At 40.9% G+C, this 16070-nt stretch overlaps 1 protein-coding gene across 1 annotated transcript; it reads right to left on the reverse strand.

Moving 5' to 3' along the window:
• Positions 1 to 647: 647 nt before the first annotated feature.
• On the reverse strand, positions 648 to 5649 carry LOC308399258 (Krueppel-like factor 2). Its single transcript, XM_080886414.1, has 3 exons — positions 3025 to 5649; positions 1836 to 2829; positions 648 to 1746 (listed from the first exon to the last, which is right to left on the reverse strand). The coding sequence occupies exons 1-3, from the start codon at positions 3094 to 3096 to the stop codon at positions 1571 to 1573; spliced, it is 1242 nt and encodes a 413-aa protein (XP_080742540.1). The 5' UTR covers positions 3097 to 5649; the 3' UTR covers positions 648 to 1570.
• Positions 5650 to 16070: the final 10421 nt, after the last annotated feature.

Consider the following 16070-nt stretch of genomic DNA (forward strand, 5'->3'; position numbering starts at 1 on the left):
ACTGATTTAACATGTAATGCATTAAAGGCTCACACCACAGAATTTAAATCTTTTTGATCTAAACATCTTTGTGGGGTTGAAACATTCCCACGACTTAAAGATATCAACTAGCTATTAACAAGGTTGCTTTTGAAATTAAATTTAGCGTTGGTGGCTCAAAACTGATTTTTTGCAAACAAAACATGACTTACAAAAAGTAGCATTACAACAAAATATCTCTCCAACTCCCGGCTTCAAGCTGCCGGAAAACAGTCTTCCATCAGGCAACTTTTTCTTTTTTGAGCTTTTCTTTATCCCTTTTTTTTAGTTTATTTGAAACACTTTCTTTTCACCACTCCATATTTGCCCTTATGTTCCACGTAGCGTCCATACATACTTTGTAATTATGCCAATGTAATGTTTATATTTATGAGTATATGAGTGGGTTGACCCAATTTCTCAGGATGCTTCACCTATTACTAAATGTCCACATACTTGTATCTACATGCCCTAAGATATTGCTCGTCTTCTCAGGTGCTTTTCTTCTGATATACCCTTCTATGTTGACTCACTACAGTGACCTTTGAGTATTTGAACTTTTGTCGAATAAAAACCCTTTTATAGACCTGTGAACTTTAAAAATCAAACTCTGGAGTCAGAGATCATGTTATCCATTTAGTTTAATATGTACATTAAAATAAACTACTTTCCAGTATATAAAATGACTGAATTCACAAGGCAGTACATTTCTTCAAGACACAAACAAATCTTTTTGCCAAAGACTGTTTAGTCCTTTGTCAGTCGATTGGAGTCGAGACGACGCACGTCTGTGAGACTGTAAAACCCTGACTTCAAATGCTACTAACCAGCAGACAGACTCACAGACAGGACATTCAGTTCAAACCTTCAACGAGACGATTTCATAAGAAAACATTTTCCTAAAACATTGTTTCATCTGCTTGTTACAAAACACAGTTAATAAAACTTTGTCTTTTGGCCAGTAGAGATTATGGCACTTGTTAGTTCTGTACTAAAGTGATGTATAAGGTACTTATTGTAAAAAATACAAACTCAAATATCACACATTTAAGGATCATCTGCATCCAGTTGCTTCATTGGCATGTGTCTGATATGTTAAGTGGAACGTCCCTGTTACCTTTGCAAATAAACAAAAAAAGTAGTACCAGCTACATCTGCAAGAATTCAGAATAGAATTCATATGTTTGCTGTTTGTGGTTTTCTTGTGATTTCTTACACTCACATACACATGCACGTACATACACATATCAATAAAAATATATATATTTTCCCAGAAAATATGTTTATAGTCTCGTGTGATGGCACGTCATCTTAATGCCTAATAAGCCTTCATAAAAGTCACCATAATAATCCTATACAATACATATAGCTATTACAGTGTAGTCAACAGTGGTCCCATTATCCATTCATGGTACCAGTAAAATTAACACTCCTATAGGAACTTGCATCTATATATTGTCGTCGGATCCATGTGGCCCATCGTAGGATTCTTTAATCAGGCTGATGCTGTGCAAATCAGTCATTGTCTGTTTGTTGTCCTTCTGGTATTTGCTCACATGTGCCTCTTCATGTGGAGGGCGAGATGGTCAGACCGGGAGAATGCCCGTTCACAAAAGTGACACTGGAATGGCCGGTGCCCGGTGTGCTTTCGGAAGTGACGTGTGAGCTCGTCAGAGCGAGCGAACTTCCAGCCGCAACCCTCCCAGCTGCAGTGGTATGGCTTCTCTCCTAAGAACACAAAGAACACCCATCAGTGACAGCATAGTTCGTGACGTAGTTGAATAACATGCCCGCCACACTCAGCCTGCAGATCTTACCTGTGTGAGTCCTGAGGTGCGCCTTCAGGTGAGAGCTCTTCGTGTAGGTCTTTCCACAGCCGGTGAAAGTACAGGTGTGTGTCGCGGTTCGCTTCCTCGGCCAGGACCTGCGACCCCTCTTTGGCTTGGTGTCCATAATATCCAGCGGGGAGGAGGGCGGAGTGAGTAAAACCCGCTGGCCAGCTGCCTGCTGCAGGCCCATGGCTGCGTCCTCTCCGAAAACGCCGGTGAGTTTATGCTGGTGGAGCGCCTCAGTGAAGGAGAAGTGCATCGCGCCGTGCTGGTGAGGAAATCTCGCGGGCGCCTTGCAGTGGTGTAGGTGGAAAGTCTGCGGGAACGTCGGCGAGGTGGAGGTACAAATCTGGCGCTGCTGGCTCTCGGTGTTCATCAGGTCGTCCGGGCTGAGCGGCGGGGTCATGCTGCCCATCGCTCCCTGCGGGGAGCTTGCAAGCCGGGGCTGCTCGTTAAAAACCATGCATGAGACGTTCCCTTCGTGCTTGATTTTAGTGCAGCTCTGAGGCGCCAGACCCATGACAGGTCCGTATGTGTCCACTGAGACCGGCTCAGCTTTAATGTTCGGGTGCTCGAGGAATACACCCTGAGTGGTCTGGAAAGGCGTGGAACTGACCAAGAATCTTCCCTGAATACCGGAGCTGCTCGCAGGGAGGAAGCTGGTATCCATGTCGGAGCGAAGGAGCTCTGCCATCAGGCTGCTGTATTGGGAAGGACTGTTCATGTCTGGAACAGACGTGTAATCGCTTGTTTGATGGGACATTTCGATGTGATGCTGTTGCTGTTGCTGATAAACAGACACCCCGGAATCCTGAAGGCGGTATGACTCCGGTACCGTCCCGGCGGCCGACGCACTGCTGGAATCGGCGGTGTTCGCGAGAATAAACTCCAGATCCAAGAACCTGTCCAGGTCCTCTTCGTCTTTTCTGCCCTGGCAGCTGCTGTTCATATCTGCCCTGCTGATCGCGTCGCTTTTCCACTTCTGCTTCAGGGATGGGAGCACAGTTTGTTTCAGAATGCATCATTTCTTTCAACCCGTTCAGATGATCAATACACACATATGTATAATATACACAAATAAAACAACAACTAATAGAAATATGCTTTCTGATAGCAGGAAGACAAGTGCATGAAGCTCGGTGAAAGCAACAGTTAATAAATAAAAAGGCCAACTTACATCTTCCCAGTATTTTTCTTTTTGGTTGGAAAATGTAGAGATGGATGGTAAAATTGTCCCACTCGAGGCCATTATGAATAGTAAAAAACACTGAATTATAAAAATAACTTCTGTTTAAGGCAAGTCACCAAAGTCCGCTGAGTTGCCAGATAAGGCTACGAGCGCGTAACTTCTGCCGTCCGGTGAGCTGGTCCTCGCTCACATGCAGCTCTGCGCCTGGAACAACTGGTTTTCTTATAAATATCACTACATACATAAACCGGACCAGTGTGTGGCTAGGGGAAGGAAGCGCGTTCAGGATAGGGACGCGGTGTACCGACCAGCCCCTAAATTTAGCCTCAGTATAAAAGCGTGAATTTTCCCCGCGAGTCACAGACAGAGAAGCGGAGACGGACTAGTGCCCAATGCTTTCTCTGCTCTGCTGCGTGGAGCTACTTAACCCTCGCGGAGAAAGAACCCGCCCCTTTGGCCAACAGCTGGCAGAACAACCGCCCCCATATCGGCGCTCAAAGACAGAACAATTAACAGTTTAAATAACGCGTAACAAATATTAACACGTTAACATAAAAAAAACAAAGTATCACACAAACACAAAACCCAACATATTGGAAAGCGACACAGAACGGTCTCCATTTTAAAGTGAAAACGTCTCGTTCTTTCTGATAATTATTGTGTTCTGAAAAGCTTGATCCATGATTATTTTGCTCCTGTGTTTCTGAGTATATGACAACACAGAGGTCAAATATCTCTGTCGGTTTCTATCTCAGTGAGAAAGCGGACAGAGGTGCGTGCGTCAGGCTAGAACACGACAAGCCAGTAGCGCACACTAACTTGTAGTGAATGCAGCCACGCAGTTTTCTGCAGCAGTTTGCAGCCACCAGGCGCCACCTTCACCATCGCGGATTTCTTAAATGCTTTCTATGAAATCTCTCAGGTTGTTACATATTAGCCGTGTTGTCCATCTGGTTAAGCCTACCCCTCTGTTTCATTTTGGTGACATATAGTTGAGTGAATGTACCAACACTTTCTGTAACAACCAACAGTCTGATCAGTGCAAGTTTCCAAACAAACACATTTTTCTTACAAAAACAGTAAAATTGATTTGTATATATCCATCTATGACACAGTTTTTTTTAAAGTATTTCAGTAGTTCCTAAAACTATAAATCTTTGATTTAAAGAACAAAACAGGAACTGAGATTTAACTATAAAAGCTTTACAGAGAGTCAGAGGATCTCTTTTAAATTATTTTTTAAAGGATCTCTTTGAGCATAAATAAAAGCTACCATAGGACTATTTCTTCAGAAGAACATGGACTCTTGATACCTACAATCAGGGTGTTCAGTGGTGATGCTGTGTGCTGGCATTGTCAGAGGTGAAATCAATATAAAAATGTTCTAAGAGATAGTTTTTAATCTGACTCACTGAACACTTACAGGACATTTTGGACTGATACATTTGACAGCAATCTCCACCTGCATCATAAAAAAAACACCTAATGAAACGTCCAGAAAAGTAGGGGAGACCAGGGATAGTTGTAACGTGGGTCAGTTGTAACACTTAAAATTTCTCCAATCAGGGCTAAGTTTCAAACGATGTGATTCATCCTGTACATGTCCAATTCAGTTCTGCTATCACATGTGAAAAATTAGCACATTTTGTCAAACACAGACAGTTTAAGAAGAAAAGAAGTCATTTGTATGCCAAAAAGTAAGTTTTTCTACTTTATTTCAGTTTCTAATAGCATTATCTGCTTTGCAGTTAAACTCATCAAACTTAAATTATGTTATTTGTATGTCTATGGGGATATATTCTGTGTAGGTCTTTAGTGCTAATGTTTTAGCCGTTGCCTGTAATGTTAGCTAGTTCATGGCTATAGGAGTTCTGGGTCAGTTGTAACAGCAACAGTCTGGGTTAGTTGTAACAATAATGCAGATGTTACAACTTACCACACTATTACTTTAACTTATATTAAACAAGTTGGGGCAACGACATCAGCAGAGAGAGGTTCACTGGTCGCATTTGTATATGCGGTTAATTCCTCCACTGTTTGTGTTCCCACGCATACGTTATGCAGACCACTGTGTCAGAGATGGACCAGTAGGAAGTACTGGTAGTGGAAATAAGTCAGGATGGGTGCAAGAAACAGATTTCCTCATCTTTCTGAGCCAATGAGGCCAAACTCAAGGAAGACCAACCAAAATGAATGAAATATTCAGTTGCTGAAAATTCCATAATTAGTCTTTTTGGGGGGTTGGAATATGTTCAAAAGCTAGATTTGTGTCACTCACACACACACACACACACACACACACACACACACACACACACACACACACACACACACACACACACACACACACACAGCTACATAAATAGTTCCAAGTGCATTCATGTGTTGAATAAAAAAGATTACATGTTAAGAATTTGTCAGTACCCTTATTTCATTGTGTTACATTTCACCCCAGGATATGTTATGGGGTTAGTTGTAACATTCACTCTTTGTGTTTGAGACCATACCATGGAACGAGTAATTGTGCTGCAGAGAAAATAGCTGCACTATTTAATAGCAGAGACATGTAAATACTTTGCATTACATTTTGAATTCACTACCTTAAAAGAGCTTCAATTTACAGACAGAAATGTCAAAAATGTTACAACTATCCTCAGTCTCCCCTATAGACTTTTAGAATCAGTGAAAAAGAGCTCCGAAACCTTTCTGGTAATCAAGATGACCTGATACTTTACTCACACATTTTATGTGAACAAACAGGTGATGAAATATTTTTGAAATATTTTTTATTTTTCAGTTGGGGGTCTTTCAGTCACAAGACTATTAGCTAGTATTTGCTTTCTGAACACGACCCTTATTGCAAATATGTCAAGCCTTGTTCCTTTAGGTATCTCTAGCAGAGATGGGGTAATTTAGGCACATGTTTTCACTGTAAATGCTGATAACTGATACTAACAATTTCACTCCCTTCAGTCCTGATGACATCTGATAGTTAGTCCAAGTAGCTATACAAAAACACATAACACATGTTTACACATCCTATGTATTGTACATATTTGTGATGGAGGGAGCTCTTTGTATGTGAAAGGACTTATTTTGTGTATTGGTTCACAAAGGTTTAAAGGGCATGTGACATTTTTGACATTTTCATTATTTACTGTTTTCCAGTCAGTCTGCATTAACTTTGTTTGCTCTCAGTAATGTTTTCTGCACTGCTTCACCATTAAGCGACATATCCTATATCCCTGACTGCAGATATCAGTGAGCAACGTCTTACATGCATCTGTTTGTTTCCTATTCATATTTCAGTTTAGATCGAGATTATTATATTAAATCATAATGGGTACCAGTCACTTATGTCCACTGCTTGAGGAACATGTGCTCTGGAGATACTCCTTATTCACTTGTGCAGCACTTGGTGACATTAGGGACTGAAAATGTAAACACAAAGAGACGTCTGAAGTTCGTGGTGTGTGGCCATTGTTACCCAATCTTCCCTGACCCAAAATAAAAATACAAAAAACACCAAATTTTCTTAACTAAACTCTTACACCCATTAGCAAGAGAAAACCGTTTTCAACAAAAAGGCTGCTGCAGTGTATGTACAGTTAAAGAATACTCCAGGTTGTCTAATATATAAAACTGTTTACAAAGATCTAGACCAGCTCTCATAAGCCAAACACACAAATCTACTCACTAACGAACTTTTCAACTCTGGATTTTCCCAGAGAAACACTCAAAGCTACTAGCAGAAACACAGCCTACTGGGTGGTGGAGGAATTGAACCCACCCACTCAGCAGGCACCTGTATCCATTAAGTCCAACCCATTCACACACCTGGGAGGGAGGAGAGAGAAAAACCCACACCCACATCCTCTGGTGAGGTGAGTCACACATATAAAACATGTATGATCCACATGATCTTGGGTCAGAACACCATCAATAATCAGCTGGAGTCAAATACCAGGACATGATTTATGTAAAAGTGAAGTTTGTAGAGAACATCCTCTACATCTTTCTGTCCTTCACAAACATCTACAACTGAGATATGAATGGTAACATCCCGTGAGGGTGCAAATAACAGTTGGCTGTCTCTCTCAGGCTTTTCCTGCCATTTCCCACCACCACTCAGTTAGCCCAATATGGAATTGTCATCATACTGTTTCAGGAAAAAACATGGAAATGTAATTAAAAATGCAGTTTAACTATATGGAATTGGAAAATTCCATATATAGCTATACAGGTCTATTTACTCACTGTGCTCAAGTGAAGGGCTTTTCTACCTTATATCTATACCTACAGCGGTTTTCTTTCTTTCCTTTCTTCCTTCCTTCCTAGTACTATAGTCAGAAAGAAAGAGGAAACACTGGCCTAAAAATACTAGAAATTTCATTAAGGGATCAGAAAACGCTTCTTTTGGATTTTCATCCATATAATCAATGCACTGCAGATCCACTGAAGTGGTTCTTGTTATTATGGATAAGAAGACAAAAGTGTCCGGCCTTTTACTTAAACAAAGTTACAAGCCATATTACACTACAACCCTTAGTATGTGTAGTGCGTTCATTTCATTCAGTGGTCATATGTCTCGTGTCCTTATCTGTATTTCCCAAATTCTTGCTGTCATCTCTCTAGGCAGCTAAAAGCTTGTCTTGTTCCTCAGCTTCCCTGACTGCGTCGTATCACATTTCCAATAAGTCATCTACTTTGATCTCCAAGTTATTCCTCGTCTTCTCTTTCTCCAAGCACATTGCTTGCGTGCTGGGAATCACCTATGTTAACAGTCCTGCATTTAAAGCTGCAGGACCATCACTTGAAAACAAATTGTACTCTCCCCACACACCAGGACTGCAGTGTTTATCCTGCCACTCCCATCTACATTTGACTCAGTGAGTTAAGGGAATCTGATCCTTTTAATGAGTTAAACAACATAAAGCTGCTCTCTCAGTCAGCTTTAAAACCAATACAAAAACCAATAGTGTTCATGATTGACCCACTGTCACTCTATGATGGAGTGGTTTAAAATTTCCATGTGGAAGTGAGTTCTGGTTGTCTGGTTGCATGTTTCTCTGTGTGAGGCTCGGCTGTTCTCACAAATGACTATCTGGTGCTGTGTCTAGATTGAGACAGAGTTACATCATGGCACAACAAGGCTGATGGGGTTGGCTGAAAACTTGTGGCTGTTAGAGCTTTGCTTCCACTGTCTAGGTTTGCCAGACTAATTGTTTGTGACAAATTCCCAAATTTAAAAAAACTGCCATTTAAAGTAATCAGATACTCGGGAAGGACAATAATTGGGTTATTTGAGAACATCTGATGACAACTGATGACAACTTTTTCTTTTTTTTGTTTTACACCTGTGTGGCTTATCACACTCCTTTTCTTTCTTTCTTTCTTTCTTTCTTTCTTTCTTTCTTTCTTTCTTTCTTTCTTTCTTTCTTTCTTTCTTTCTTTCTTTCTTTCTTACACACTATTTCAGTTATATTCTAATTATGGTCTGGTTTGGTCCTGCCTCTGCAATGTGTAGTGATTAAGGGACAACTAGCTGTACCCTGCTCTTACACTGAAGGCAAAGCCAGACTTTTCTGAGGGTTGCTAACATACCACAGTATTTAAGCTTTACTAAAACACTCAGATAACACATAATTTCATGACTGTATACACAACATTTTATCAATTTCATTTCAACTTGCAGTCACTTAGCTGGGATTTACAGTGAACTGTGAAAAACTATCAGCTCTCCGAGGCTTTTTGGATTAATGTGTTTCTTCAATACGATTTGATTTTTTTATTAGAACCAGATGACTTTCTCATCGTGTCAAAGTTATTGTAGCGTGTTTCGGGATAAACTCACTTTCCATGGTGCACATACTTTATGCCTTTGTTAAACTTCTTGGAAACACCTGCTTTGACTTCTCCACTTTCCTCTGCACGGCAGGAAAGCCTTGCTGTTCTGTTTCTGTGTGTGTGTGTGTGTGTGTGTGTGTGTGTGATAGAGAGAGAGAGAGAGAGAGAGAGAGAGAACAGAGGCAAACTTCTGGCTCAGGCAAAGCAGTGTCGGAGCTGAGAACCAGAGTTTGAGACAGAGTGGGCTCTTCCCTCTGCTTATATAGGTGGGTTATTTTTAAACCAACACCCCCTTCCTTATTCCCTATTATTGCACTTCCTCTCCCTCTTTCTCAGGAAGCCTACTTGGCTGAGTTTCCTGCCGGTATGCCGTGCTGACTCCAAGTGAATTGAAGAAGTAATAGCACACAAGGGTAAGGACTGGGGTGAGAGACACAGAAAAGGAGAAGAAGGAAAAGTCAAATATATTCCTGTAGCACATTTAAATGACTTTTGACCAAATTGCGGAACATCTAAATAATCAAAGGACATAAAAACATAGGCCAAGATGACAGAATTTAAGAAAGGAAACATAAAATAAGAAAACCTGAGTAAGAAATAACACAAATAAAGGGAGTCAGAACTCATTCTGATTTAAAATGTTGGGGAGGCCCTGATGTGAAGGGGCAGTTTGCTCCAAAGTTTAGGTGCAGCAACAGCAAGGACCTTCTCTCTGTGCTTTAATCTGGACCTCAGGACAGCAAGGAGCATTTGGTCCAAAGACTGCAGTTACATTTTTAATCTTGTCTCAACATCCTCCAAACAGTCCAGTTAAAACTTCAGAGGATTCACAGATTCAAGTTTTAGTGTCAGGTAATCTGGCCAAAAGGGAGCAGAAAAAAGGACTGGGCCAAGAATGGATCCCTGCGGTACCCCGCAGGTACCGCAGGGATCCATTCAGTGAAGTTTTTGAGGAAGCTGTATCCCCCATACTGATAGAAAAACTTCTGTTGGTATGTAAGATTTAAAACATTCCAGTGGAGTCCTTTTGACTCCAACACAGTGCTCAAGAGATAAAGATTCGATGATCTAAAGTATCAAAGGCAGCACAGAGGTCTAAGGCTACGTCCACATGTATTTTTGAAAAGGCAGATTTTTCTATGTGTAAACGGTGTTTTCATTCACTGAAAATGGAGATTTTCAGTTTTTGCATTTAGTGTGGACGAGGAAAACGGAGAAAACGCAGCGCCAAAGGTGTGCGCCTTTTTTGACGTCACACTGTGCGCCACGTTTTTGTTTCGGTGAAATGAATTTCTACAATGGGGGACTTAGACAAAATACTGTTACTGTTAACTTCACTCTCTGCAGTGTTTACAACACAGTTACTGTCCCTCCACACACAGGACTCAGTTCTGCTTCTATGCGCCATCTTTGTTTACTCTTTCCCACCCAGGCTTCTAGACTTCTGATTGGCCAACATTTCTACACAGTTAGCAATATATCGCCACTATGTTTCTTTGGCATGTTCCTAGCAGCGTTTTCCTTCGTTTTTGCGTTTACGTGTGGACGGGATTTAAAAAACAAAAAAAACAAAAACGGAAAATCTCAGTTTTCAAAAGTACCGTGTACGTGTGGAGGTAGCCTAAGAGTATTAAAATGGAAGAATCTCCCAAATAAGCAAAATTTAAAAGGTCATTTAAAACTTTAAAAGAGCAGTTTCAGTCCTGTGGTGCGCTTTAAAACTAGACTGTAACACTAATGCCATTTTGACCTGGAAAGGTCTGGCGCTGAAGAAGTCCGACTGTAGAGAGAAAAGGCAATTTAAAAATTGGTCTGAGCAATTTCTAAATTGCCACAGTACTTTTTGTGGGTTTCAAGTGGCTGATTACTTCATTCAGCAGTAAAAAAAAGAAAAATGATGGGTCAGTTGCAGGAGGGATAATATGAGACCTGATATGCGATCCTATTAACACAGAAGTTCAAAAAGTTTTTCAAAAAGTTGCTTTAGCTGCTACAAGAGGAGCAGCAGTGGAAGGATCAGAGTTAATGATGCGAAATAAAATATGAAGTCTGTGACAGTTGTTAGACACAATCTTAGAGAAATACTTTGTTTTTGCTGCTCTTACAGACTCATGATAATTTAATAAAGATTCTCTTAGTCCATTTTCATTCAGCTTCTCTGCACAGCTGTCTGTTCTCTGGTGGCATTATTCAACCAAGTTTTAGGTTGGATCAAGGATTTCCAAGCAGGTTAAATTAAACAAAAGTCATCAGTGAATGGACCTATCAAACAGTAAGCTGTGATTATTTTTTGATAAGAACAAGCAAAAATGATCAGCAGCAACTGAGGTAATCGTGCAAGAATCTGGCACATCAGGTTTGACAGAGAATTATAAAAGGGGAATCTCAGTTACTACAGACATGGGTCAGGGACATTATCGTCACTGATTTCAGTGTCACAGAGAGTCAGACCACAGTCATATCTCAGCATAATTCCTGCCAAAAACTCAGTGAAGTCTTAGATAAAATTCTCCTGTAGTTTTGGTCGTTGATACACCAGCGCACACAGCAAAGGAGTGGGCTCCTTGATTTCAAACAACTGCAGTTCAAAGCTGGGGTAAACATCAGCTGTTAGCTGCTAACAGTTGAAGCAGTTTTTATACACAGTGGCTAACCCTCCACCCTGGCCGGTTTTCCAAGGCGAGCTGAGGTTGAGGAGTGAATTACAGTCTGAAGGAAAAAGTTCAGAAAATGGGCTCAACTCACCAATGTTTAGCCAAGTTTCTAGAGCAAATCCATGTGTCAAGAGGTGAGGAAGTCATTCAGAATAAAAGTGAGGGAAAGGACCTTGTTCAAAGCTTGGTATTGAAATATTAATTAGTGTGCCCCTTTGGACTACCTTTGATAGAGCAAGAAAGATCAATGGAGATAAAGAGAGAAGCACAAACGGTAGATTGCAATCCAAGACAATGTCAGTTCAATTCAAATCAATTTTATACATCCATCCATTCGCTTCCGCTTATCCTTTTCAGGGTCGCGGGGGGCGCTGGAGCCTATCCCAGCTGTCCTAGGGCGAGAGGCGGGGTACACCCTGGACAGGTCGTCAGTCTGTCGCAGGGCCAACACATAGACACAGACAACCATTCACACTCACATTCACTCACAGAGTCACACCTATGGGCAATTTGGATTAATCAATTAACCTATCCTCACAAGCTGCATGTCTTTGGATGGTGGGAGGAAGCCGGAGTACCCGGAGGGAACCCACAGGGAGGACATGTAAACTCCACACAGAAAGATACCAGCCTGATGGTGGAATTGAACTTCTTGCTGTGCGGCAACAGTGCTAACCACCGTGCTGCCCAAATTTATATATGTAGCACCAAATAGCACCAAATCACAGCAACAGAATTTAGTATATGGGTTGCGCCCATGAAAAATTCTACATTGTGGGTCATTCTTTCTTTCTTTTTTTTTTGTTAATGTGAGCTGACATTTTTTAAGGTTAGCAAAATCCCATCTGTCATAAACATCTGTTCCAACACATTTGTAGTGAAATTATATTGCTTTGCACAAATGGTCATTTGTAGTGGGTGCCTCGAAAATAAAAGCAGCAAAACTGCGTTATAATTTCCCACAAAACTCCACAAAACACTGAGCTTTTATAAGGCTGATTACAGATCTAGTGAGCAAACCCAAACGGCAGCGGACAGTTTTGGAAAATTTATTAACAAAACCACAAAGGAGGGGAGATAGTGAAGCGGTGCCAGGGAAACTGTAGATTTACAGACAGAGAGTTTGGCAAAGAGGACACAAGGAATTAACAAGGGATCAGAGGGACATGGGGAAAATTTGGCAAGGTAAATGAGAGCTGCCTTAATTGAGAGAAAGGTGGTTTGGGGCATAAGGGGAAGTGAGGGCAGCTGGTGGAAAACCAAGAATGCAGAGGTATTTCAGTGCAAGATTGGGCAGACTGGTGAGCGTGTGACTCCTTCCTTTGGCTGAACATGGTGAGCGAATACTGCTAAATGAGGCCAAGGCTATGCAGTGGAAGATGCTGACATTGAGTCTTCCCGAGATTCTGCAACTCCAGGTTAGTAGCTGGCGAGTGACATAGTAGCAATCTGCAATCTCCAGCCTTCAAATGCAACACGCTCATTCGATGAACAACAAAACAGGTGCAGGAAAGGTGTTACCCTTGTAAAGCCCCACCCCAGGGTTTTCTCTCTGTTAATGTAGGGTCTTTACCTTTCAACAGTACCTCGAGGCTAATGTTGTTGTGATTTGGGGTCGATCGTGGATCAAGAGTTGGCAGTTTGTCTTGTAATTGGAAGGTTGCTGGTTCGAGCCCCGGCTTGGACAGTCTCGGTTGTTGTGTCCTTGGGCAAGACACTTTACCTGTTGCCTACTGGTGGTGGTCAGAGGGCCCGGTGGCGCCAGTGTCTGGCAGCCTCGCCTCTGTCAGTGCGCCCCAGGGTGGCTGTGGCTACAATGTAGCTTGCCATCACCAGTGTGTGGATGACTGAATGTAGTGTAAAGCGCTATGCAAATACAGGCCATTTACCATTTTGGTGTTATATATTTAAAATTTGATTGAATTTCAATGGAATTCTATTTTCCCACTGAGTCACCCAGGCTTGTCAGGGGAAATCAAACTCTTCATGTTATTAAGGAATTTTTTCTCTTTGTTAATTCTCAGGGGCCTCTCTGATATTTTAGGGTAGTGATTACCAAAGTGTGGGCTGTGAGAATACTGCAGGTGGGTCACAGTAATGGCAGAAATTAAGTTTGAACGTTTGCACAAATATGCACAGTTACATATTTAGATAAATGTATTTATTTAAAAATGAATTAAAACAGCTGATGAACAAAGATGTGTAGATTGAGTGCAAATGGTTCTCATTTTTCCGAGCTCATCATTTAGGAACGTGTTGGATGCCCGAAAACGTAATATGTTGACGATTTGTCACCTAGCGTAAAATGTTATGCTTTGGGAGTGAGAATGTGTTCGCAATTTATATCCAACAGTTTTTGAATACACCTTTCAAAGATATACGTCACTTTGTCGTGTGTTTTGATTGGATGATGAATTAAGATTAGGTGGGCCCCATTGGATTCTGTGGATTTTAAGGGGGCAGCAGCACTCTTGACTTTGGGAATGGGTATTCCAGAGTATTATTCTCTACCTTACAATATGAACCACTTTTGGATCTGGTGATATATAAATGAATCAGAAACAAACTTCATAAAGCACATGAAATAGACTAGCATACTGCATACCATATAGATGGTGTTTTTCTCTTTTGGTGATTTTGCTGTGTATATGGAAATGTCAGTTCAGATATTCAGTTCATTAGTTTTACTATTATATATTGTGCTGTTTTGTTGTTCTTGTTAAATGTACACATTTTAACATAACACAGTGCGAAAGCTGAAAAAAGGTCAGACATTTTTGCTCTGTTGAGTCATATGATTTGTCACTTACACTCAACAACTATGTCCACAGCTCTGACTTCAGCACGCTTCAGCTGCATTGTATGTGTATTTCTTTTGTGAATTACTGCAAATAAAGTATGTTCACCATGCATCATAGAGGAAAGTGCATTTTATTCTATTTGAATACTATGTCTTCAGTTTATATACTTACTGAATTACATGAAAGTAAAAGAAATTATTCTGAAATGCTTTATAGTAAACTATGAATCTGATGCACACATAACAATAGATACGTTTGATACATTCTAGAGTTATGATAATGAGAGAATTATAAGATCTTGTGAACAGAATCTCAAGTGGGGAAGAAAACAGAAATGCAGCAGGAAGAGGAGGGAGGGGATTCCATGCATAGCTGTGGGCCAAGTTGGACCAAGCTGCACATGCTGGAGCTTTTAGGGACACTGGAAAGTAAAGCAGTTTGTGTAGAAACATGGAGAGGAATCATCTGTAACATAGAATATAAAAAACCAAGAAGACAGCATAATAAGACTTCTGAAAGTTTGTCAATCAGAATAGAAACATGCCTTGTTATAGAGACATTTATGTGCTGCTAGTCGAATCAGAGGAGGGAAGGCAGAGGATAATCTGAAAATCATAACAACTGTCTGATTGCAGTGTAGCAATCATAATTGTTGTCTGAAGGCCAACAAATGCCCAACAGATTTATTTTTTCCGGTTGGACCATTACCACTTTTGCTATAATAGTCCACTTGCTAGTCATATTTTATTAGTTTTATATTGGGATTTCTTTTTTTTTTTTAATTTAAGTTAATACAATCACAGAAGAAAAAGAAGAAAGAAAGACGCGTTGGGAAGAAAAGAGAAGGAGAAAAAATGCTGAAAATCTGCTTCAATTCCTGCTGAAAACCAAAACACAGCAACAACCAACATACGCATAAGTAACAGTAAATAATAAATATTAAATGTTACTGAGCAGCACACAGTATTAATAATACACGACATGTTTGGAGACAGCAGCCTACCAAGAGAGTGTGTGTCTGTGAGTACCCATTTGTATTGAATCGAATATCTTTAGCTGCAAGCCATACTTTCTTTCTGACCAGGCAAGTAACTGGGTGCAGCGGAGTCTTCTTTCAGTAGTTGCAGCTATCCCTATGAAGTTGTACAAAAACACGGTGGTTGGCATACTTATTGTTTTGGTTGGTGGTCTTGAGCAGAGCCTCTCTGGTTTGAGCCCTGACTCTGTTGGAGGTGATGTTGCACAGAGGGAACTGCAAGGTTGAGAATGAGAGGCCAGAGATGGTACGAACATCAATTGATGTGTAGCGGAGGAGATCGGAGAACTATGGGCGTATTCGACCCAGGACAGCTGTGTGGACCAAGAGGAAGGATTTTGGGTAGTGATGCAGCAGATTGAAATACTTAGTTAAAGTCTTTCTGTCACTGTGGATGAAAACCAGAGCTTAAACAAGCTTTGGCCCCCGGGGTGTCGTCCAGGCTTGAGAAATGAAGTGGGGCCCTCTGTCAGACAGCATGTAATTCCATGTAATTCCATGTAATTTGAAAACATGATTCACAAGGAGCTTAGCAGTTTCAGATGTAGTTGGCAATTTCTCGAGGGCGATGACTTGAGCAAAACCTATCAATGATGGAAAGATTTGGGATGGGAATGGATAAAAATGTAGCGATTTATTGATATTACTTATCGATTCGATTTCTTATCGATTCTCATTGTGCTCTCACCAGCTCCG

Source organism: Rhamphochromis sp. 'chilingali' (assembly GCF_963969265.1).
Source record: "Rhamphochromis sp. 'chilingali' genome assembly, chromosome: 7".
Classification (NCBI taxonomy): domain Eukaryota; kingdom Metazoa; phylum Chordata; class Actinopteri; order Cichliformes; family Cichlidae; genus Rhamphochromis; species Rhamphochromis sp. 'chilingali'.